The sequence below is a fragment of the Bombina bombina genome, chromosome 2, assembly GCF_027579735.1.
Source record: "Bombina bombina isolate aBomBom1 chromosome 2, aBomBom1.pri, whole genome shotgun sequence".
Classification (NCBI taxonomy): Eukaryota; Metazoa; Chordata; class Amphibia; order Anura; family Bombinatoridae; genus Bombina; species Bombina bombina.
In genome coordinates this window covers 291,127,985-291,151,223 of record NC_069500.1, presented here as the reverse complement: position 1 = coordinate 291,151,223, position 23,239 = coordinate 291,127,985, and the positions used below count along the sequence as shown (strand labels likewise).

Here is a 23,239-nt window from a genome sequence, read left to right as displayed (position 1 = left end):
AATATGAGAAAGGTAAACAAGAGGCTCATTTTCTCTACGACTCAGAACACAGACTGCTGCTGCTTTCGGAAAGAGTTGCTTGGAAAATAATCTGTCATGTTTTTTGCACACACAAGAAATACAACTATTCTTCCCAGCAGAGACACTAAAGTAAATATTTCTCCCAACAGAACATTTGTTCTGGTGAGAATGTCTACTGCTTTTGTTGACCTGGCAGTCAGAAAATCAGTTATACTGCAACCCAAGGGAGAAAGGCAAGCACAGCGCACAAGCTTCTGCATTCTCTACCTAAGGCCTAGAGTGAAATAGAAAAGTTATGAATTTTCAAACGCGTTAACATTTTATTTGGATTTACAAATTTTTACTAATGACTTACAAAAAATTATGTTTAAGGTGCTCTTTTTTTATATCCCATTTGCCATTTTGTAATAGTTCTAGATATATGCATATAGTAAGAATAGGTTCTAAAAGGCATCCATTAATGAACCGCTTTCATACAGGTTTATATAACTGATTATTTCATCCAATAAATAACTAGTTTTCCCAAGACAAAACCTAAATTTGTATTGGTAGCATATAAGCAGTCTGCAGCATGCCCTATAATGTGCAACAGCTGTACATAGGCTGCCACAGATCCTGGTCAACAGGTGTACAAGGGAAGATGCATAGACTTGTACAGAAGAATTATCTAAATTATTCAAGCTTTTATAGAGTAGTTACTGAAAACATATAGTTAATGGTATAAAGCAGTCATTTGTAGACTGCAACATGCTTTTAAGTATACCACAATTTCTCACCTGAATGGATTCTTGATTACTAACAGTTGCTGCCAGATCTACATATGCACCTGCAATTGCAATTTCTCCTGTCTCTTTAACCTGCAAAAAAAAAAAAAAAAATAGACTGAAGATTCTAACAGTAACAAACGGTTGAGCTAAAGCCATTTTATCTTAGTTCAAGTCATAGTTTGTGACATTTCATGACATGTCTTGTCATATTCACGTACAGATCAATAATCTTTATTCCTGCTAAAAAAAAACAGTGACATAAAGGTCAGCTTCTCAGACATACATATTTGTTCAGTAAATGAGGCAGTATGTATATTTGTTTAAAAGAAGCAGGTTGAAGTTTTAACTTAAGAGGAATCCTTTAATGTTAGACCTTTTGGATATTTGGTGTTTTATTATTCAGTTCACTTAGCCATTAGGATTTTATTCTATTTTAATTTATTTATAAAGCACCAACATAGTTCACAGTAATACACACAGATGGGAACTTCACAACATTTAAAAAAACAAAAACATAATTGTAAATATAAAGAAAAGCAATTATTGACAGAAGAGCAGTACGTGTACATTAACCTAGTCAAGCTGAATTTCTAATGTTGCTGGTTAATAATTAAATACATTTTTATAAAAATAAAAAACTTTACTAGATTAATTTACATATTTTTTTTTAATCAAACCAATGGCAACAAATAAATACCAGGTAGTTATTGCTATCATGGTACAGTAAAAAAAGCCTGTTACCTTTGTTTGAAGGAAAATTCTGTTGCCTTCTTTCCACATTTCAGTTTGAAGCGTTTGTCCTGGGAGAACTGGCTTTGCAAATCGCACCTTCACAGAAAAAGAAAAATACAAGCAATAGTTATTTATTAAAGAGACAGAAAAAAATTAAAGTATGCTTACCAGATCATTTTCTTTTCTTCTGTACGGGGAGAGTCCACAGCTGCATTCATTACTTTTGGGAATACTTTTTGAAAAGAGCTGTGAGCTGAAACATGATGATGAACTGTCCTGTGTTGCACTAAAAGAGAAGGAACTGGCTGTCTACTGACCTTCCAAATAAGAGAAGGATTTAATCTCTTTACCTTTTTCTACGTCTGATAAACTCATGAGTGCTCTGAGTGAAACATTGCCTATGATGCTGTTGTAAAGATTTTGACAAGGAAAACTACATCGAACTGTGAAATTTCGACACCAGGGTTTCTAACAATAGTGCCGATAATCCAACCTCCTGATTGGATAAGAAACTAGACAAATGATCTCTACGTCAGCAAATCCAGAAGTGGTAGTGTAAACGCCGAGACTGACAAGAGAGATACGTGTGAAAAGGTAAGGTATTTTTTGTGTGCTTCTAGACAATGGGACCTTTGTCTCCTCAGATGCTTTTGTGCTCAGTTGAGTCCAGGATTTATGAGTAGTCTCTAACAATGATCCTTATGGTTCTAATTGATGGGCAGTTACTTTGTTCTCTTAGCAAAAAAAATCCCCAATAGCGGTAGTTATAGCATTTCTTAAAGTGAGAATTATCCCAAAATCTCACACTAAGTACAAATATCGAAAAGGAAGAGTGTGCTTAAATAGCAAACTACACTTATGATACAGACAATATCGTTTGGCTTATTTTGCTAAATACTCATAGATACTGATATATATGAATTAGTATATATTGGGTAGAGGATATACTTCAATGTTCAAAAATCCACACACCTTAAAACGAAACAAATATTTATTAAATGAGGAGAGAAAGGTCCCATTGTCTAGAAGCACACAAAAAATAAACCCTCTCCATGATCAATGTCAAGGGGAACAACAAACACCCCACACAACATACTCCCTAACTAAGAAGAAAGGAAGAATCAGATAAGAAGGTCCGGAAGGACTTCCAGAAACAATCCCTGAAAACTCAAGGACAAACAGAGGGAAAAGTCCCTAGCATAACTTGAAAAAGAGCGGACTAAAAGGCCCTAAGAGGACAAAGCCCCATAGAGAATACTCTACCGACGGAGGAGAGCGAAGAAAGGAAAAATTCCAGACCACCTCCTACATGGATCCAAAGGAACCAATGTAAAGCCTTAACTAGAACCGAAGTCCTAGAAGGACAAAAGGTAGAACATAACTGCCTTTCCACAGACAGCTATCTAGCACTGGGAATCTTTACACTCGTAGGTCAGAAACAGGAGCAGAACAGGAACCGAATAGTAATATCCTTTAACGCCAGAAACGAAAGCCGAAGGCTTCTATCGGATAGGCAGTCAGACTAAACGTCAAACCATAATAACTAGCCAACCATGTAGCTAGCAAATCTGGACCAGGACCTTCCGGGAAAGGAACAGGAGAAAAACTCAGAAAGCAGGGCGAACCAACTCCACCCTACTAAAAAATGGGGTAAGGGAGAACGACACCCTGACCAATAATGAAGAACCAGCTACCCACTGAGGGAAGGTTTTATATCATTCGAACCAACTGCAAGGCCTCCCAACCTAAGGAAGGAGTACTCAGTATTTATGATACGTGGTCAATGCCCAAACAGAGCAGTCAGAGTCTCTGACCCCTACTCCGAACAAACTGTTCCATCACAGAAGCGACTGGCAAGGTCCAAAAGGACAAGGGAGATTAGAAAGTCCCATCATCGACCAGGGCCGGAGATCAGATAACGAATCTCCAGCCACGATTTCCTAAGGAAAAGAAGTAGGAAAGAGGCACCGATACCCAGGGAATAGCTCGGGTTCTAGGACACCTATCCTCATTTCCCTTCAGAAACCCGACTCAGAAACCTAGAGTAAGATGAGAAAAACAACCTCAGGAGGAGACAACTGGATAGACGCAGTAGCCCAGATCCTCCCAAAAAAAAAGGAAATCAAAGAAACCCAGAAAGACTCCATTAGAGAAATTCCCAGGAAAAACTTCCTCCATTTCTCCGGAAGAGAGAAAAAGAACCTCCTCAGTAGGAACAAGGAGATTTCCTCGGGACCGGGAAACCAAGCCTGCTACTGGATGCCGGACAAATCCGAAGTCTATGAAAATCTGGAAAACAGATTAACCAAAATACCAAGTCTAACACAAGGACTAGGTTAAAAACCAGACACCCAGAACCAGGAGCCGGATCAAAACCAAGAAACCTTGTGGTACAACCACAAGTCACCCCTTCTATAAACGAAATTGCACAAGAGTTGATACAATCACTGCCAAGCCCCAATGGGGTCATGAACTCTGATCTCTCATAAAGAATCCCAGTGACTGTCCACTCAGCCCCAAAGGGTTTCTAGGATAACACCTACAAAGTCCGAAGACAAAAGGCAGGACCCAAGAAAGATCAGAACTCAAACCTAAAAAAAGAATCCCTGCTTGAGAGAATATGACAGTCTCTAAAGATCTAGTCTGGATCAACCCCCAAAAACCCCAAAGCTCAAGGAATTGACAAACAAATGAGCATCCTAAAACTCCTATCAGGCGACGGCAAAAGAGACTGCATTAAAAATCCCCCAGATCCGAAAGTATATAGGATCAGAAGAGGATACTGCAAGAAAAACGGCCCTAAGAACCGGTTCTCCTCAACCAGATGACAGGAAGTCCTTCCCCTAAAAGGCAAGGAGAAGCGAAAAATACAGAAATCCTCGAAAAAGAGAAGCACTGCCTAATGAGATCGGAGCCAAAATAGGACAATTTAATCCACAATGGAGTACCAATAGAGGGGAAAATTAATCACCCCCTACACCAGGTACTGAAGATCTCCATGAAGTCATCTGATCCCCCCCCATCGGAAGGGGGAATTCTAGCTCCTGTCCAAAGGACCTCAGGAACTACAAATATACTGCCATAGCAGGATTCACAATCCCAGCTATGCAGGGACAGGACACTTAGGAGTACAAATCAAACATCGGACACCCCCCCCCCAAGATGCAATAAACTAGGACCAGCCTGACATCTAGGAAAGAAGGGCCTCCTATAGCATGTACAAACAAGAAAACAACCTCTTAACATGAAGTAAGCAAACTTAGTACCCAAACAGGACCAGCCTGTTGTCAAGGATACAACGTGTCTGATATAAACCTCAAAAGAACAGAGTGAACTAGTACCCAAACAGGACCAACCTGATTTCTAGGGTACGACAGAACTGTTCAAGGGCTAACTGAAAGTTCTAAACCCTAGCAGGGCTAGACTAAATAAACAAATGATAGACAAATAAGCTCTGAGGCTTAAACATTGTCTCTTAAAATTCTTCGTCGGAAGCAACATCTATCGCGACCATAAAATCACCAGTATCAAAATCCCAGAGAATATTTTTTTTTCTTAAAAGGAAAAGTCTACAACAGTCTCGAGCTCTGGAAATAAGAGAAATAAAACACATCCTAACCGGATTAAAAAAAAAAAAAGTAGGCAGCACCCACAGGAATGCCAAAAAGGAATGGAAACACGAACAGGGCAAGCCTGTCAGAGTAAACAAAAGTTCCACACTAAAATAGAGCTTTATGTACTGTCGACTTACCGCGTCCGGTCCTAGGGAGGGGTTTTCTCCTGTGGTTGGTCTGCGGTCTGTATCCTGATCAGCGGGCGTCCGCGATCCGTATCCGTATGCCGGCTTTCTTCTCTTTAGCCCCAGATTGAGCTCCTTAGTTCCGTCGACAACAACCAACTTGAACCCCCGCCCTCTTCAGACGCGTGCGGCTCCTCCTATTGGCCAGCGGCCTGTGACATCATCACCCGGTGAGCGTGCCATCCAATCCACGGGAGGGGGAGGGGAGGAGGCGTGATACCTCAACTGTGCTCTCCGTAGGGATCCAATGGTTCAAGGTAAATAAAGAAAGACAGGAGCACCAGTGGATGTGTGAATCAGCGTTTTATTCGCCATAAACGCTGCATTAAAAGCACTCAAAGGAACAGCAACATATGACAAATTGTGAAGTGCTTCGAAAAAATGAAATGTACTCCGTAATTGCTGACAGCAGCTGATTGCTCAATGGGAAGTGAAGGTGATTGAACAGCTGACGCGTTTCGGCAGTGTTGCCGTAGTCTTAGCTGGACACTGTCCTACCGAAGTTCAAAAAACCGTCTAAGTTTTACCCGATTCAGGATAGGGGTACAATAATAGAAAAGTTCCACTCTAGAATAGAAAGGGACTTAACCAATTTGTACTATCAAGAAAAGGTCCACAGACCCAATATTAATCCTTCGGAAAGACAAGCCCTACAAAGTTTAAGTAGGAATGATAAGATAGTAATTAGGTCCGCGGATAAGGGTGGATCCATTGTGATCATGGATACCAGTGACTTCAATAAAGAAGCATTAAGACAGCTCTCCAACACACATGAGTATAGAGCACTGAATGCTAACCCCACCAAAATATTCCAGCGACAATTGAGTGACCTCATAGATGATGGCCTAGAGATTGGCATATTTGACAAAAACACTGGTGATTTTCTTTATGTTGAATGTCCAAAAACACCAGTGTTTAATCATCTTCCTAAAGTGCACAAGTCACTCACAGAGGTAAGAGGGAGACCCATAGTCAGTGGCATTGGATCTCTCCTCGAGCCTCTTTCTGAGTGGCTTGATGCAATTTTGCAGCCCATGATCAAACAACTCACCAGTTTTGTCCTGGACACAAAACACATTTTGAATCTGGTGTCCAGGATAGACTGGAAGGATGAATATGTTTGGATCACAGTAGATGTGAAGTCCCTGTACTCATCAATTCCACATGAGCAGGGACTACTGGCTGTAGAGTATTTCATGAGGAAGTACCATGGGAATGATTTGTCATTGTGTGAGTTTGTGGGAAGAGTAACCAAGTTTTTACTCACCCACAATTTTTTTGAGTTCAATGGCCTCTTCTTTCTCCAGATATGTGGCACGGCCATGGGGGCCAAGTTTGCCCCCTCCTACGCCAACCTATTTATGGGTTGGTGGGAGGAGGACCACATATTTGGAGAAAGAAATCCACACCGAAAGGATATAATATTTTACAAAAGGTTCATTGATGACCTTCTCTTTGTGTGGAAGGGGGGTTTAACCAATATCCCCGGGTTCATTGAATATCTCAACAACAACGACAAGGGGATAGAATTCACCTTTGAGGTTGGGGAGACAAACATCAATTATCTTGATGTGACTTTAATTGGTAAAACAGGCGAAAAAGTGATGTCCACTATTTACAGGAAGCCCATCACGGGCAATACTCTACTACACGCCAGGAGTTGTCACCCTCAGAACCTCTTCAAAGCAGTGGCCAAAGGGCAATTTATGAGGGTAAAAAGAAACTGCAGCCTCTCAAGAGATTTTGAGAGAGAGAGTGGTGCATTGGCCGCAAGGTTGAAAGACAGGGGCTATCCGCATACAACAATAAAAAACGCCCAAGAGTCAGTCAGGACCCTGGATAGGGACAGCTTACTCACATTAAAATCTAAAGAGAGTAGAGAAAGCAAAGCCTTTAAACAAGGAATGACATTTCTTACAGACTATTCAGTAGAATATCCAAGGATCTGCAACATCATCAGAGAGCACTTTAAAATGCTCTCTGCAGATGATGATTTAACAAACATATCCAGCTTGGGCTGTCAGTTCTCCTACAGGAGAAACAAAACCATTGGGAACTCAGTAGCGCCCACTAGGGTCAAAACAAGCCCCCCAGGGGGGTCAGCATGGCTAGTGATAAAAGGCATGCACAGGTGCAACTATAGAGATTGTGTGGCCTGTGAGAAAGTTGAATGTGGGGAATCATTTCAGTCCACTGTCACAGGCCAACAATTTGAAATAAAAACATGCATCACGTGCAGGTCCAAATATGTGATATACTTAGTTACCTGCATTCTATGCAAGGTTCAATATGTAGGGTTAACAACACGTGAGATCAGATCGCGGATTAGGGAGCATCTCTCTACCATCAGAGCAGGAAAATCAAGTACACCACTAGTGCAACATTTTGCACTTGAACATTCAAAAAGTACAGAAAGTTTTAGGTGGAAGGCCATTGAATATGTACCATTGCCATCTAGAGGTGGGGATAGGGAGAAAGCCCTAGGCAGACAGGAGGTGTTCTGGATTTTCAAATTGAAGACCAGGACACCTTCAGGACTAAACTCAGCCTACGACTTGATAAACTATTGGTACTGAGAGGGACCACAAGTCTAATAGCTCTTAAATTACAAACCTTAAGGGGTATATACAATGGATCTTTTAGTGAAGCATTAGATAGTATATTCCTATCACCACACAGGAATAAAATAAAATAGATTAAAGTACAGTTAGAGTGCATTTAACTCATTTACGTAGAAAAAGGAAATAAGAGCAATCCTGATTTAGCAGGTGTACACATACAACATATGGTTTACGCTAAACATGAGACAGGAGCTTATTCCCATGTATTTATGCTTTTTCATTAGTATTTTTACCGTTTTGGAGTTCAAGATATATGTGCATTTTTGGTTTCCATTTATATGTATAGGGAATCAGGCATAATTTGTTTTGTTCAGTTTAAACAATATTTGTTTTGTATTATATTGTATAAAGTATTAATAAGATCCTGGAACAAGGAGTAACAGGGAGGTTTAAATAGCACTTGCAGCTGTTAATTACTGATAGTCCTGATTGGCTCAACAGATTGCCCAATGGGAGGAAGGTTAGCCCTTGAAAAAGGGCGCTTGTTTTTTAAGTTTTATCCAGCTAAGACTACGGCAACACTGCCGAAACGCGTCAGCTGTTCAATCACCTTCACTTCCCATTGAGCAATCAGCTGCTGTCAGCAATTACGGAGTACATTTCATTTTTCGAAGCACTTCACAATTTGTCATATGTTGCTGTTCCTTTGAGTGCTTTTAATGCAGCGTTTATGGCGAATAAAACGCTGATTCACACATCCACTGGTGCTCCTGTCTTTCTTTATTTACCTTGAAGCCTGTCAGAGACCCGATTCCTCAAGAGCTCAGAACTGGGATTAGATACACAAACAAGAGACGACCAGGAGTAGGATCTCCATCCCTCCACCCGTCTAGCGCTGTTTGCCATCTGATTCAGCAGACTGAGGATCCGTTGACAAATCAGAACTGGAATCCTCCAATGCCGCCAACACATGCCTCAGCAGTACACGCAAGCGTGCCAGTCTGAATCTAAAGACAAAACTGACCTCTGGCGGGGCATCTGAAGGCCCCAACCCTGACCCGATATAATCAATCTCTCACCTGACGCACCCAGGTTAAGAGGACACGGATGAGCTCTTCACTTGCAATCAGGAACAAGTCAAGTTTGACAGATAGTAGCGTTGCTTTTGACATGGATTTGAGTGAAGAAAGCAGGCAGCCAAACTCGTCAACGCTGATTGCTTATGGTGCTGTTAATATGAGTCGGGATGGTTTCGCAGAAAGACTCTCCCTGCATCTCTGGACTTTCATCGATGCTCTCACTGAGTGGCTGACAGGACTACTTAAAACTCCAGTCTCATCTCAAAGAGTACTACCCTCCATAAGAGACTACTCCGTAATCTTCTGACACTTCTCTGCCAACCAGTGGGGGAGGTATTTAAGCATTTGGCTGGGGTGTTTTTGCCTCCTCCTGGTGGCCAGGTTCTGTATTCCCAAAAGTAATGAATGCAGCTGTGGACTCTCCCCATTTTAAGAAGAAAAACCTTGACATTTTTTTAGAAAATGTTTAGTTATGTATAATGAAAAAACTTTGTAATATATTTTTATTATTTCTTTTGCCCCCTGTTCATGTAATTTAGCTCTGAATATATAGCAATTTCTAATTTTCAGACCTGGAAATGAACCCTGCTGACTTATTAAGGCTAACTCTGCTTCATATCTATCCCTAATTAGCTTTATCAGATAACAACTGCATAAACACAAAAACATTTATTTTTACTAACTTTATGACCATGGGTAGCCTGGTTTTCTGCCAACTAAAATCCAGACTGGCTTCTCTAAATAAGGAAAATGGGGGGGTGGAGTTTGGCTACTGAGGAATAATTGAAGTAAAAAGGATGTTAATTTGTTTTAAAAACTTTAAGATTTGGCTGATAGGTTATTCTACAGAAACAAAACAGAATTGTCTAGTAATTACATGGTGTTTATTGTCCCTTTAAGTTAAAGGGACAGCCAACTTGAAAATTTGTATTGTTTAAAAAGATAGGTAATAACTTTATTACCCATTCCCCAGTTTTGCATAAACCAACACTGTTATATTAATATACTTTTTACCTCCATGATTACCTGTATCTAAGCCTCTGCAGAATGCGCCTTATCTCAGTGAGTTTTACAATCTTGCAAGTACAGGAATAGATAAATAGGGAAAGCTTTGCACAGAGATGTTTTAAATATGCAGAAATACAAACTAATGTTTACTTTCAACTTGTAATATGAGCGCTACAGCCGATGCACGCAAACAGACATGATAAACCCCTTATCCTTTGCCCTATACATGTAATCTGTCCCATAGTGTCAACCAATAAATATAGAGCAGCAGACTAAAGTGAGAAATACTTGCAGTAGTATGTAGTTTTCAAGTTGTTTTATTTTCAATGTAATGAGCTCCAAATGGATTAGTATAAATAATTTATGCCAAACAAGTTGAGATTTTATTAAGATGTTTTATACTTGTTTTTAAACCTGTTTTTGAATAAACTGTGTATACAGATCCTTTTGGAGCTGATTCCAATGTGAATAAAACAACTTTTAGTGCACTGCTACATATTTATTGGTTCACACTATGGGCTAGATTACAAGTGGCAGGCTTACAGTTGTGCACAAACTATATTGAATTTTTGCACACAATGGAAACAGCGCTAGTATTACAAGTTGAAAGTAAACACAATCACATTTTACTCTTGACCGGGTTAGCTCGATTGAAATCTTTGTGTTAAAAAAAGTTCCACCTAACACAAGAAATATGTTATTTTTTATGTAAATATATATTCCTATAGCGATATTGCTAATGTGCGCTGGTATTACAAGTTCACAGCAATGCGAATGCGGCCTCGCGTTCGTGCTGCTAGGAAGCATTGTGCTCATGATAGTGTGCTTCCATAAGCTCCTATGGGAGTCTCATTCTGATGCCGCCAGAGACGTGAAAGGGAAAGAGGTGATATGATAGCAACTTTCAAGTACATTAAAGGGTTTAGTAAAACTGAGGCTGTGGGTATTTTACATAAAATGGAAAATTCAAGAACAAGGGGTCATGAGCTCAAGCTAAAGGGTAGTAGATTCAGAAGTAATTAGAGGAAGCACTTCTTTACAGAAAGAGTGATTGATTTATGGAATAAACTTCCTCAAGAGGTAGTAGCAACAAACACTGTGGGGGACTTTAAAAATGCATGGGACAAGCATAGGGCTATCCTACGAACTAGATAAGTTTATACTGTTAGGTAAGGTCGGGCAGACTTGCTGGGCCTATGGCTCTTATCTGCCGTCAATATCTATGTTTCTATGTTTCTATGTTTCAGCGAAGGGGGTAAGTAGCACAGCGATGGCAGCAATTTTAAATATATACAGTATATACACATATTAACAAATAAATATATATGTATAGAAGCGTATACATACATATTTACAGGAAAAACACAGTTCCCATAGACCGCACTGTAAAGCTACTTTTCAGTGCGTTTTTTTTTTTTTAAAACACCCCACTTTAATAACATACGCTAGACTGTATTTTGGGGCACATTTCTAAAATTTACCAGAGATCTAATCTCTGGTTAATTCTATAAGCGCTAATTGCTACCTTAAGCTTGCGAGTAGCAATAACCAGCCACATGTAATGGCTGATTAATTATTGTGCATCCGCGAATGGGAGAAATTTGTCTGTTTGCAGGCACGCGATAATTTAGCACCCCACTTGTAATCTAGCACACAATGTTTAAATTATATGCAATTTTTATCCAATCAAGAGTTGTAAACAATGTATCCAAAATACAAATGCTGTTATTTTTGCAGTATTAATACTTATAGTATTAGATGTGAGTTATAACTGATAAGGTAATAGTTTACCTCTGCCACAACTGGGCATGATTAACATCAGGCCGATTAACATCACATGTAACACAACACATTATGTTTATTGACATGTAGGGGTTGTAGCAAGTTGTATATAGACTGCATGAAATATGCTCTCAGAGACAGAGTACTTGTGTATCTCCAGGATTTCGAAAACCCTGACTCCAACACCCCTATAGCAAAACATTTTAGACAAGAACATAACTCTGACATTAGCTTAGAGTCTACAAGGTATAGATCATGTTCCTAGACATATTTATCTATTCTATCTATTAGGTTCTTGTAAAGCACGGCTATTCCCCCGTAAGGGTCTCAAGGCGCTGAGGGTTGCAGTTCAGTCGAAGAGCCAGGTCTTGAGGTCCCTTCTGAACTTAGTTAGGGCGGTAGCTTGTCTGAGGTGCAGCGGGAGGGTGTTCCAAGTCTTGGCTGCCAGGTGAGAGAAGGATCTGCCTCCCGCTGTGGTTTTCCTGATGCGGGGGATGACTGCGAGGGCTTGGTTGGCCAAATGAAGTTGTCTGGCGGGGGTGTAGAAGATAACGCGGTGGCTCAAGTATTCAGGACCGATGTTGTGGAGGGCCTTGAATGCGTGGGTGAGAAGCTTGAAGGTTATTCTTTTGTTGATGGGGAGCCAGTGCAGGTCCCGCAGGTGTTTGGTGATGTGGCATTGACGAGGGGTGTCGAGGATTAGTCTGGCCGAGGCGTTCTGGATACGCTGTAGTCTCTATTGGAGCTTGATGGTGGAGCTGGCGTAGAGTGCGTTGCCGTAGTCCAATCGGCTGCTGATGAGGGCATGGGTGACAGTCTTCCTGGTCTCGGTTGGGATCCATTTGAAGATCTTTCGCAGCAGGTGAAGTGTGCGGAAGCATGCAGAGGAGACGGCATTGATTTGTCAGTCCATGGAGAGCGATGAGTCCAGAATGACGCCTAGATTTTGTGCATGGTCGGTGGGGGTTGGAGAGTGTCCGAGGGCTGTGGGTCACCAGGAGTTATTCCAGGCGGATGTGGTGGGACAGAGGAGGACGACTTCGGTCTTGTCTGCGTTCAGCTTTAGGCAGTTGTAAGCTCATCCATGTGGCGACTGCTGTCAGCCCTTCGTGGACGTTTCTCTAGGCGGTGGTGGCGTCACTGGTGAGTGAGATGATTAGCTGGGTGTCGTCGTAGGAGACGATGTCGAGGTCATGTCGTCGGGCGATGGCGGGGAGAGGGGCCATGTAGATGTTGAATAGGATGGGGCTCAGCGAAGAGCCTTGGGGTACACCGCATCTGATTTCTGTGGGCTTGGAGGTGAAGGGGGGGATTCTAACTTTCTGGGTTCTGTCGGTGAGGAAGGAGGTGATCCATTCCAGGGCTTTGTTGCATATGCCGGCAACTTGTAGGAGGGTGCGGAGGGTGAGGTGGGAGACAGTGTCAAATGCTGCTGAGAGGTCTAGGAAAATGAGGTCGGCGGTCTCTCCTCGGTCGAGTAGGGTGAGGATGTCGTCTGTGGCGGCGAGGAGGGCGGTCTCGGTGCTGTGGTTGCTCCTGAAACTGGATTGGGAGGGGTCCAGGGTGTGGTTGGCCTCAATGTAGTCAATGAGTTGCGCGTTGATGGAGCAGAGAGATTGGGCGGTAGTTTTTCGGATCATTGGGGTCAGCCGTGGGTTTTTTCAGTAGGGGTTTTAATTCTGCGTGCTTCCAATCATCCGGGAAGGTGCCGGTTTCAATGGAGCAGTTGAAGGTGCTGCAGAGCTCGGGGGAGATGGTGTAACCTGCTTTGTTGAATATGTGATGCGGGCATGGGTCTGAGGGTGCTACGGAGTGGATCAATCTCATGATTCTGATGGTGTCCTCTGTGGTGAGGGGGCTTCAGATGGTCCGTGGGGGGTAGGCGGTGTTGTATTTGGGTGAGGTATCAGTGGGAGTTGGTGGGTAGGTGGTGGTCGGTGAGTTCTGGGGTGCAAAGCTGTCATAGATGTTGATGATCTTGCGGTGGAGGTACGTTGCAAGGTTATCGCAGAAGTCCTGGGAGGGCGGGATGTCGTTGGTGTCGCTGTTGGTTTTGGAGAATTCATTGATGACTGTGAATAGCTCTTTGCTGTTGTGGACGCTGGCATTGGTTCTATCTTGGATGGCTGTCTTCTTGGTGGTTTTGATGAGGTGGTGGTGGGTAGTGATGGCTTCTTTGTAGGCTGTTTTATTCGCAGGGGTCTTGCTGGATCTCCAGGTCCTTTCCAATCACCTGCAGTAGCGTTTGGAGTCCTGGAGGGCTGGGGTGAACCAACTAGCCTTGTTGGTGGGTTGGCAGTTGGATGGTTTCTTGAGAGGGGTGAGGGTATTGGCGCAGTCTGTGAGCCAGTGGTGGAGGTTGCAGGCGGAGGAGTTGGCATCTGTGGAGGTAGCTGGGGGGGACTTGTTCAGGGTGGAGTGCAGTTGGTCTTCGGTGATGTTGCTCCAGTTTCAGCGGGGCGGGTGGTGCTACCGGAGGTGTGTGGTGGGTTTGTTGAAGGAAAAGTGTATGCAATGGTGGTCAGTCCAATGGAGTTTGGTGATGTGGTTGACTGAGATGTGGTTGCCTGCAGAGAAGATAGGGTCGAGGGTGTGTCCGGCTAAGTGGGTTGGGGAGTTGACGAGTTGCTTCAGTCCGATGGTTCCAAGGTTTTCTAAGAGGTTGGTGGTGTTGTGGTCGTTGGGGTTGTCTAGGTGGAAGTTGAGGTCACCGAGGAGGAAGTAGTTTGTTGAGGCGAGGGGGTGGGGTGCGATGAGGTCAGTGATGGAGTTGCAGAAGGCAGGACGAGGTCCGGGAGGTCTGTAGATGAGGGTGCCACGGAGGGTGGTGTTAGTACTGACCTGGATCTTGAAGTGTAGGTGTTCCAAGCCTGCTGAGTGGTAGTCGGAGCTGGTTGTGACGTGGAGGGAGTGTTTATGGACGATGGCGATTTCCCCTATGGTCGGTTGCTGCGGTCCTTGTGGTAGATCTTGTATCCGTCGGGGATGGCGATGTCAGGCATTGATGTGGGGTTCAGCCAGGTTTCGGTGAGGAAGGCAACGTCTGGGGAGGTGGAGTTGAGCAGATTCCAGATTTTGACGGCGTGCTTGTGGACAGAGCGGGTGTTGAGGATGTAGTTGGTGGTTGCGGTTGTTTTTGCGTGAGGTGACTGGTGGGTTAGTGGTTCGGAGGGAGAAGGAGCAGTTGCGGCAGGTGAAGGGTCCTATGGTGTCCGTCGGTGATGCGTGGTGGCAGGCAGATGATCTACCGGTGTTGAGATGGAGGAGGGTGCTGGCATCATAGTGGTGGCGGTTGTAGGAGCCAGGGTTTGTGGCACTGGGCACGGTCCAGGCACGGATGGGCGCTGATGGGCTTGCCTTTGCCTCCATTAAATAGGTGCCGGGAGGGCTGTGAGGCTGGGGGCAGGGCAGTGGCTGTAGAAAGAAAGATAAGAAAGGGAGTTACCTGTGCTGTGTAGGGAGGCGGGGGCAGGGGAGAGACAAGCAGGAGGAAAGCAGGCAGGACGAAGCTGCTGTCTCAAACTAAGGCAGCAGCGACCTCCATTAAATAGGTGCCGGGAGGTGGGAGGGCTGTGAGGCGGGGGGCGGGGCAGGGCAGTGGCTGTAGAAAAAAAGTTAAGAAAGGGGTTACCTGTGCTGTGTTGGGAGGCGGGGGCAGGGCAGTGACAAGCAGGAGGAGAGCAGGCAGGAAGAGGTGACAGAGAATGGACAACTTGATCAATGTGAGGTACTTTGAATTTTTAAATTACAGAAAAACACCATTTTGATTTAATTTCTATAATGGATGTGCATTTGTTTTACTGATATATATATTCAGCAAACAATATATTTGTAAATTTATGAAAAAGATGTATATCTTGGCCTTCCCTGGTAATGCTTTCCAGAGAGAAGCCTTCTCCCAAAGGGGCGTGGACAGAAAAGACCACTTCCCTGATTACCTATAAAGGTAATCTGGACCCATTTCCATTATCCTCTTATTCTGTCCAGCCTTCAAGGTGGACAGGACTAGGAGACCCTCTTCATATCTGGGTAGTGGTAGGCTGCAAAATCTTACCTTACGGGACCATTCTTTGTTTCCCCTGCAGCAGATGGACCCTAGCTGGTGGGAGCGGCCATATAGGTCTTTGTTAGAGAGGCCTTTGATGGGAATGATGTCATGGGGGTTCTGTCTGACGATCCTATGAAGCGTGCGTGCCCCACACTTCAAATTGATCTCGGCATGGGCCTAGCAATTTGTGTTGCCTTACTTGGCGTACCAGTTTGTTTCCTGAAGTTTTCGTTACATTCCCACCGTGAGTGCCTAGGCTATGTGCCAGTTGTGCTATTATATTTCAAAGCAATATTTATATGATATAAAATTGTAGGCAACTTTATTTTTTCAATATAGTATTTGAATTCAATCTAAACTTTGCAATATGGAGCAAGAGCCTGATATTGATCCTGACACTGCCCAGGGAGATCCAGTTATTTTTAAAAGGTATGTTTTTCCAGTTTTTTTGTAAACTGTTTACAAATATTATGTAAGATAATTTTTTCTTATGGGACTTTTATTTTTAGCCCTAAGCATGAGCCCAAGTCTGTCTGTGCACTATGTGATAAACCTTGTTGGCATGATAAGAAATTATGTAAAGATTACCTTTTTCAACTTTTTGGTGGAAGTGCTATTGCAGCCACATTTTCTGGCAAACATGGTTCTGACTCTGAGGGCAAGGCTTCTTCAGTTCATTCAAATGACCCTGCTACTTCTGCTGTTTTTGATACAGCTACAGTATGTGATTTTTTTAAATGCATCAAAGAGACTTTAAGTGTTGTGATAAGACATATGATTTAAAGGACCAGTCAACACAGTAGATTTGCATAATAAACAAATGCAAGATAACAAGACAATGCAGTAGCAAGCACTTAGTCTGAACTTCAAATGACTACTAGTTTTTTTTTCTAACAATTTTAAAAGTTATGTATTTTTCCACTCCCCCTGTACCATGTGACAACCATCAGCCAATCACAAATGCATACACGTACCATGTGACAGCCATCAGCCATTCACAAATGCATACACACTTATTCTTGCACATGCTCAGTAGGAGCTGGTGACTCAGAGTTTAAATATAAAAAGACTGCACATTTTGTTAATAGAAGTAAATTGGAAAGTTGTTTAAAATGGCATGCTCTATCTGAATAATAAAGTTTAATTTTGATTGAGTGTCCCTTTAAAGGGACACTGAACCCAAATTTTTTCTCTCTTTCGGATAGAGCATGAAATTTTAAGCAACTTTCTAATTTACTCCTATTATCACATTTTCTTCATTCTCTTGGTATCTTTATTTGAAATGCAAGAATGTAAGTTTAGATGCCAGCCCATTTTTGGTGAACAACCTGGGTTGTTCTTGCTGATTGGTGGATACATTCATCCACCAATAAAAAAGTGCTGTCCAGAGTCCTGAACTAATAAAAAGCTTAGATGCCTTTTTCACATAAAGATAGCAAGAGAATGAAGAAAAATTGATAATAGGAGTAAATGAGAAAGTTGCTTAAAATTGCATGAATCACGATGAATATCTGAATCACGAAAGAAAAAAATTTGGGTTCAGTGTCCCTTTAAACTGTTTGGACAAACTGATACATTTTATATCAGTGGTCATCTTTCTTCAGTGTGCGGTGGACGATCGCATGAAGAGGAACCTCCACGCCTTGGCCGAGGACCGCCGCGGAACGCAACCTCCACCACCGCGGAGCGCCGCTGCTGAGAAGCGCCACCGTTGCCGAGGATCACCACATCTGGGAAGACCGCTCCGCACCTCCGCCGCTGTGGATGAAGATGATGGACCCGCCTGGAAGAAGACCTTCTCTGCCGGACTTCTGAAACCATGAATACCTATTTGGAGATTTAGTGTTTTTTTTTTTTTTTTTTAAATTTTAGTTTTTTTATTTTATTTTTTAACTTAGGTTTTTTTGGGCTTTCTTAAAAGAGCTAAATGCCCTTTTAAGGGCAGTGAAAAAGAGCTAAATGCTCTTTTAAGGGCAGTGAAAAAGAGCTAAATGCCCTTTTAATGGCAATGCCCATACAAATGCCCTTTTCAGGGCAATGGGTAGTTTAGGGTTTTTTAGAGTTAGGTTTTTTTATTTTGGGGGTTTTGGTGGGTGGGGGATTTTACTGTTAGGGGGGACTTTATTTTTAATGTAAAAGAGCTGTTTAACTTAGGGCTATTGGTGTTTAACTTAGCTGTTTAACTTAGAGCCATTTTAAGGGCTATTGGTAGTTTAGCATTAGATTAGGGGGTGTTTTTATTTTGGGGGGCTTTTTATTTTCATAGGGATTAGGTCTAATTTTTTTATCTTGGATAATGTGTTAGTCATTAAATTAGTTTTTTGCGTTGTGGGGGTTGGCGGTGTAGGTGTTAATAGGTAAATTAGGTTTAATGCGTTGTGGGGGTTTGGCGGTTTAGGGGTTAATAGATTAATATATTAAATTAAAGGAGGTAGATACCTAGGATATAATTAACCGTGTATGTAAAGAATGGGACTTCAGCACTCTTTTAAGTAGTAATAATAAATTATTTTATTCACACACATTCACTGATAAGCACAACCCATTACTGTGGCATAATGAACACACAAATACCCCTAGAAAAATTAATAAATATATGCATTCAATTAATGACATATAAAGTGCAAAGGTAAATAGCACCATGAAGCAAATGCTAGTACAGTATAGGCAGTTCTGGCATCTCAGATATACAGATCTTAGCATGCAACACCCTGCTGCTCCAAACCCTGTATATTGACAGGCAATGTCTGGGCAGGTTTCCGTGTGGATCTATGCATGTTAGGCAGGTATGAGCATGAAAAATAATTGGCTTAATTGTGCTTAGTATACCAGACAGTTCTTAAAACCTCCAAAGTTTTCCTTCTTCGGTAAGTACTAAGTATACTTCCAGCATTTGTGAATTGATTTGAGGCAAATAATGAGTTAGGCAACAAACACATATGCAGAAAATCAGCAGAATAAAGTGCAAATCATGGTGTGCAGGAAAAGAAATAGCACAAAGCAGCACAAAGTCCGTTTTAATCTAAGTAAGCAGTCTGGACAGCAAGCAGCATCAAGCAGGCTTCCAGCGGTTCCATATCTGTTACACAATATTATATGGTACCTCTCCCCAGTGTGCAGAAAAAAGGAATGGCAACAGGTGAAGCAAAGTCAATTTTCAGTAAAGCAAACAGTCCGGACAGCAAGCAACATCAAGCAAGCTTCCACAAAAGCGGTTCCGTTCTGTCATGTAATTTGGTACCTCTCCTTAGTGTGTTAGAAGGTTCTTGTCGAAACTCAAATCCGCACATGCCTTGTCGCTGTAACAGAACGTTGCCAAATAGTCATATCGTATGAGCATAAAAAGCCAAATTGGGTGCCAGAGCGTCTAGCCAACTCCTATTTGGTATATATTTGTTTTTTTGTGCTCATACGATTTAAAACAAAAATTCTGTTGTAGACTTTCCCTTTAAGAAGATGTCTACATTGTTGGTTTCAGAAAGAGAACCTCTCTCGAGGATTCCTACTGTTGGAACTTGATTGGATAATCATAGACAGATTCCAGCAAGCTCTGTTGGGGAGCTATATGCCAGGGAAAATATGCACAGGGATCATGGCAAAGAAGTCTTCAGTCCCTTCCTGCAAATGTTCTGAAAATAAAAGCAGTCTACCAGGCAGTACTTTACAAGCTCTCAAGGAAGTATCACCCATTTTCATTTGGGCACAGAAGAATCTGAAGGGGATATCTGCCTCTCGCCTTCCTGGTCTACAGAATGTTTAGGCAGATTATCTGAGTCGAGTTCCTCTTTCTCAAACAGAATGGCGGTTAAACACAAACTTTTCAGGATGATTGTCGACAGATGGGGTCTGCCAGAAATAGATCTGATGGCTTACAGACACAATCAGCAGTTGCCTCTATTCTTCAGTTGCCTGCCAACACCACAAGCTCTGGGAATGGATGCTTTCTCTCAGGTATGGAGATTCAACCTAATATATGTCTTTCCACCACTCCATCTTATTCCTAATCTACTCATAAGGATTCAGAGGGAAACAGCAATGTTTGTGGCAGTGATTCCTTTTTGGCCTCGCAGACCATGGTTCCCCCCTGCTACTGCATCTTTCAGTGTAACATCCATGGCTCCTTCCAAAATCCCCAGACATGTTGTTTCAGGGTCCAATTCTGCATCTGGCACCTCAACGCTTAAATTGTATGGTTGCTGAGATCACAAGATATAGACAGCTGAATATCTCAGATTCAGTTATTAAAACTTTGCTACAGGCTAGAAAAAAAGGTTACTTCTTCAACCTACTAAAGAGTATGGAATACCTTTTTATCATGGATGAGTCAGCATAATGCTTCTACAGCCAAAATAGAATTACATCACTTATTGGATTTTCTACAAGAAGGATTCTTAAGAGGTCTTTGCGCTAGGACATTGAAGGTACATGTGTCTGCTATCTCTGCCTTTTCCGTTGTCAAGTGGGCACAGAAACCATTGGTTCATCAATTCCTTCAGGCCTTGAAAGTAGTCATTTTCTTCATTACACTAGGTAAGTCCTGAATCTCTATGATTAGTGTCTAACTGCCAGTCAGGTATAATTTCATTAGGCAATCCCAATTGAATACATTGTTACTCTTTGCTTTGAGGTAGTCTAAATAAGAGAATTGAGGTTTGTGATTCCCCCAAAGATAATTCTTAAATGCTGAGCTTAGAAGTTTTAAATCATATGACTTAACCAATAGAGTAATATTCTACATCTTTGATTACATTTATTTTCCCTGCCAAAGAGAGAGGAAGAACCATCCATTTTTAAGATCTTTCTGCAATTTAACAATTACGGTACTTCCTTATAATGATCATCATACAATTTCTCAGGTATAATACTTATATTGATACCCAGATACTTCAATTGATTTAAGGGACACTCAAGTCAAAATTAAACTTTTATGATTCAGATAAAATATGCAATTTTTTTTCTTTCTAAAACTTTATTGAAAAAAGGTTTGTAGTGTTAAATCTTGACAAGTCATCATTAAAGGGACATGAAACCTAAAAAACAACTTTCCAATTTACTTCTATTATTTAATTTGCTTCCTTCTCTTGTTATCCTTTGCTGAAACGTTTATCTAGGCAAGCTCAGGAGCAGCAGAGAACATAGGTTCTAGCTATTGATTGGTGGCTGAATATATATATTGATCAGTATTGGCTCGTCCATGAGTTCAGTTAAAAACCATTAGTGCATTGCTGCTTCTTCAACAAATGATACAAAGAAAATGAAACAAATTAGATAATAGAAGTAAATTAGAAAGTTGTTTAAAATTGTATTTTCTGTTTTAATCATGAGAGAAAAAATTTGGGTTTCATGTCCCTTTAAGTACATAGCGTCAAATTCAAATTATAACGAGTAACAACAAGTAATTGATAACACTAAACTAAACTGGTCAACTCGAAATAGGAGAATATGCAATTTTAAACAACTTTCCAATTTACTTCCATTAACAAAAATGTGCAGTCTTTTTTATATTTATACTTTTTGAGTCATTAGCTCCTACTGAGCATGTGTAAGAATTTACAGACTATATGTATATGTATTTGTAATTGGCTGATGGCTGTCACATGTAGTGGAGATTGACATAACTTTGAAATTTATCATAAAAAAAATCTACTACTCATTTGAAGTTCAAACTAAGTGCTATTAAGTTATTTTTTTATCCTGTATTTGTTGATAATCAAAATCTACTATATTTACTGGTTCTTTAACATCTTTAAAAGTTTTTCTGAATCCACAATAACTCAAGATATTTGTAAATTTACAACATAACCTGAAAATGCAATGACATTTTCCAAAATTTCCGAACATTCTCACCTGTATTACTAATAAAAACAAGCAAAGCATCTGCATATAGGGATATTTGGATTTCTTTAAAGCTTAAGATGCCTCTTAACTTATTTCATAGAATCACTACAAGGGGTTTAATACTCATATTAAAAAGAAGCGGAGATTGACAATTATCTGTAATAGACCCGTTAATTATAAGGGCAAAAAATAGTTTAACATACAAGGAATATATAAAAGTGACAAAAGGGCCATTAAATCCAAACTGTTCTAAAGGACCCAAATAAGTGATCCCAATGTATTGAATCAAAGGCATCTATGGCAATAATTGCCTAATCCATCTTCTCCAAGTTCCGTTTGCTCTTCATAGCATGATGAAAATCAACTGTTATTAATATTTTCCACAGGTTAAATTATGAAGACTGTCCTTTCATAAAGCCGGTTTGATCGATGTGTATCAGACCTGGTAAAATTAACTTTAGTATTGATGCTATAATATTATTATTAAGTAGGGATATTGGGCGGTACAAATCTCAATTTTCTGGATATTTACCTTTTTTTAAGCATTAGTGAAATAAATTATCTTGTCCTCTTTAGTTATATGCTTGTTTAATTCTTATAATCTTTCAGATGATACCAGTGTTAATCTACATTCATCCTAAAAGGTCCCCTTTACTATCTTCATTAACTTATTTAGGGGTGTCAAACGGCTAAGTACTGAGTTGTTTAATTACAAGCACGCTCACAGTATTCTATATATATATATATATATATATATATATATATATATATATATATATATATATATACATACATACATACATACATAGTCTCCATACAGTTTATAATAAGCTTACAAGATGTTGAAGTCAAGCCATAATATACATTTGTATATTCTTTGTATGGGGTTAGACTGATCTACGTTTGAGAAAAGCTAAGGTGGGTATCCTCCCCCTAAACAAACTATGTGCATTTTTACTGTGTACCTTTCTTAATCCATTTAAAATTTATGAGATGAGATTAATCTTATCGTAAAACATACATGGATATTTGGATGAAAGCTTTATCAGCTTTAAAAATATGTAGAGGTTTTACTATTCATATAGGTTTCAGATGAATTAAAGTCAACATTTTTGTATATCCATTCCTACTGAACCAAAACTCTTTTAGTATATTTTTGAAAATTGTGTTTCATCCTCTTTGGGTAAACTGAAGAGTGAGAACTGGCATCTATATTTCACAGAATGACCTTTATATAATTTAGTACAATTCACTGAACATTTTACACTTATAAGAAATTCATGGATTTCAAATATTGACTCAAACTGTATTGTGTTTATGGGTATTCAACAGTGAGACCTTGAATTGGACATCTTTATTTTCCTTGTCTTTGTTTTGTATGAAACCAAATTTAAAATGTGCTTTATTTGTTTTTTTAAATGAAGATTGAGAACAAAGAACTGGCGTGGAGGGTAAAAAGAACCTTCTTTTAAAATGTAGAATGCATCAAATAATGTGGTTACACTACCTACATAGTGTTACTCATGCAATAAAATACTTACATACATGCTTCATTAATATATAATACTTTACATTAAAAAAAAACAACAACAAAAAACTAACAA

The 23,239-nt window shown here is 40.7% G+C and overlaps 1 protein-coding gene across 2 annotated transcripts in view; it reads right to left on the bottom strand.

Moving 5' to 3' along the window:
- HSD17B4 (hydroxysteroid 17-beta dehydrogenase 4) overlaps positions 1 to 23,239 on the bottom strand; it is a 790,821-nt gene that overhangs the window by 166,380 nt on the left and 601,202 nt on the right. For both annotated transcript variants that reach the window (XM_053701594.1, XM_053701593.1), the window contains exons 21-22: positions 1,530 to 1,616; positions 798 to 878 (exon numbers count right to left, since the gene is read on the bottom strand). In XM_053701594.1, the coding sequence (XP_053557569.1) occupies positions 798 to 878; positions 1,530 to 1,616 (168 nt within the window). The remainder of the gene's footprint in view (positions 1 to 797; positions 879 to 1,529; positions 1,617 to 23,239) is intronic.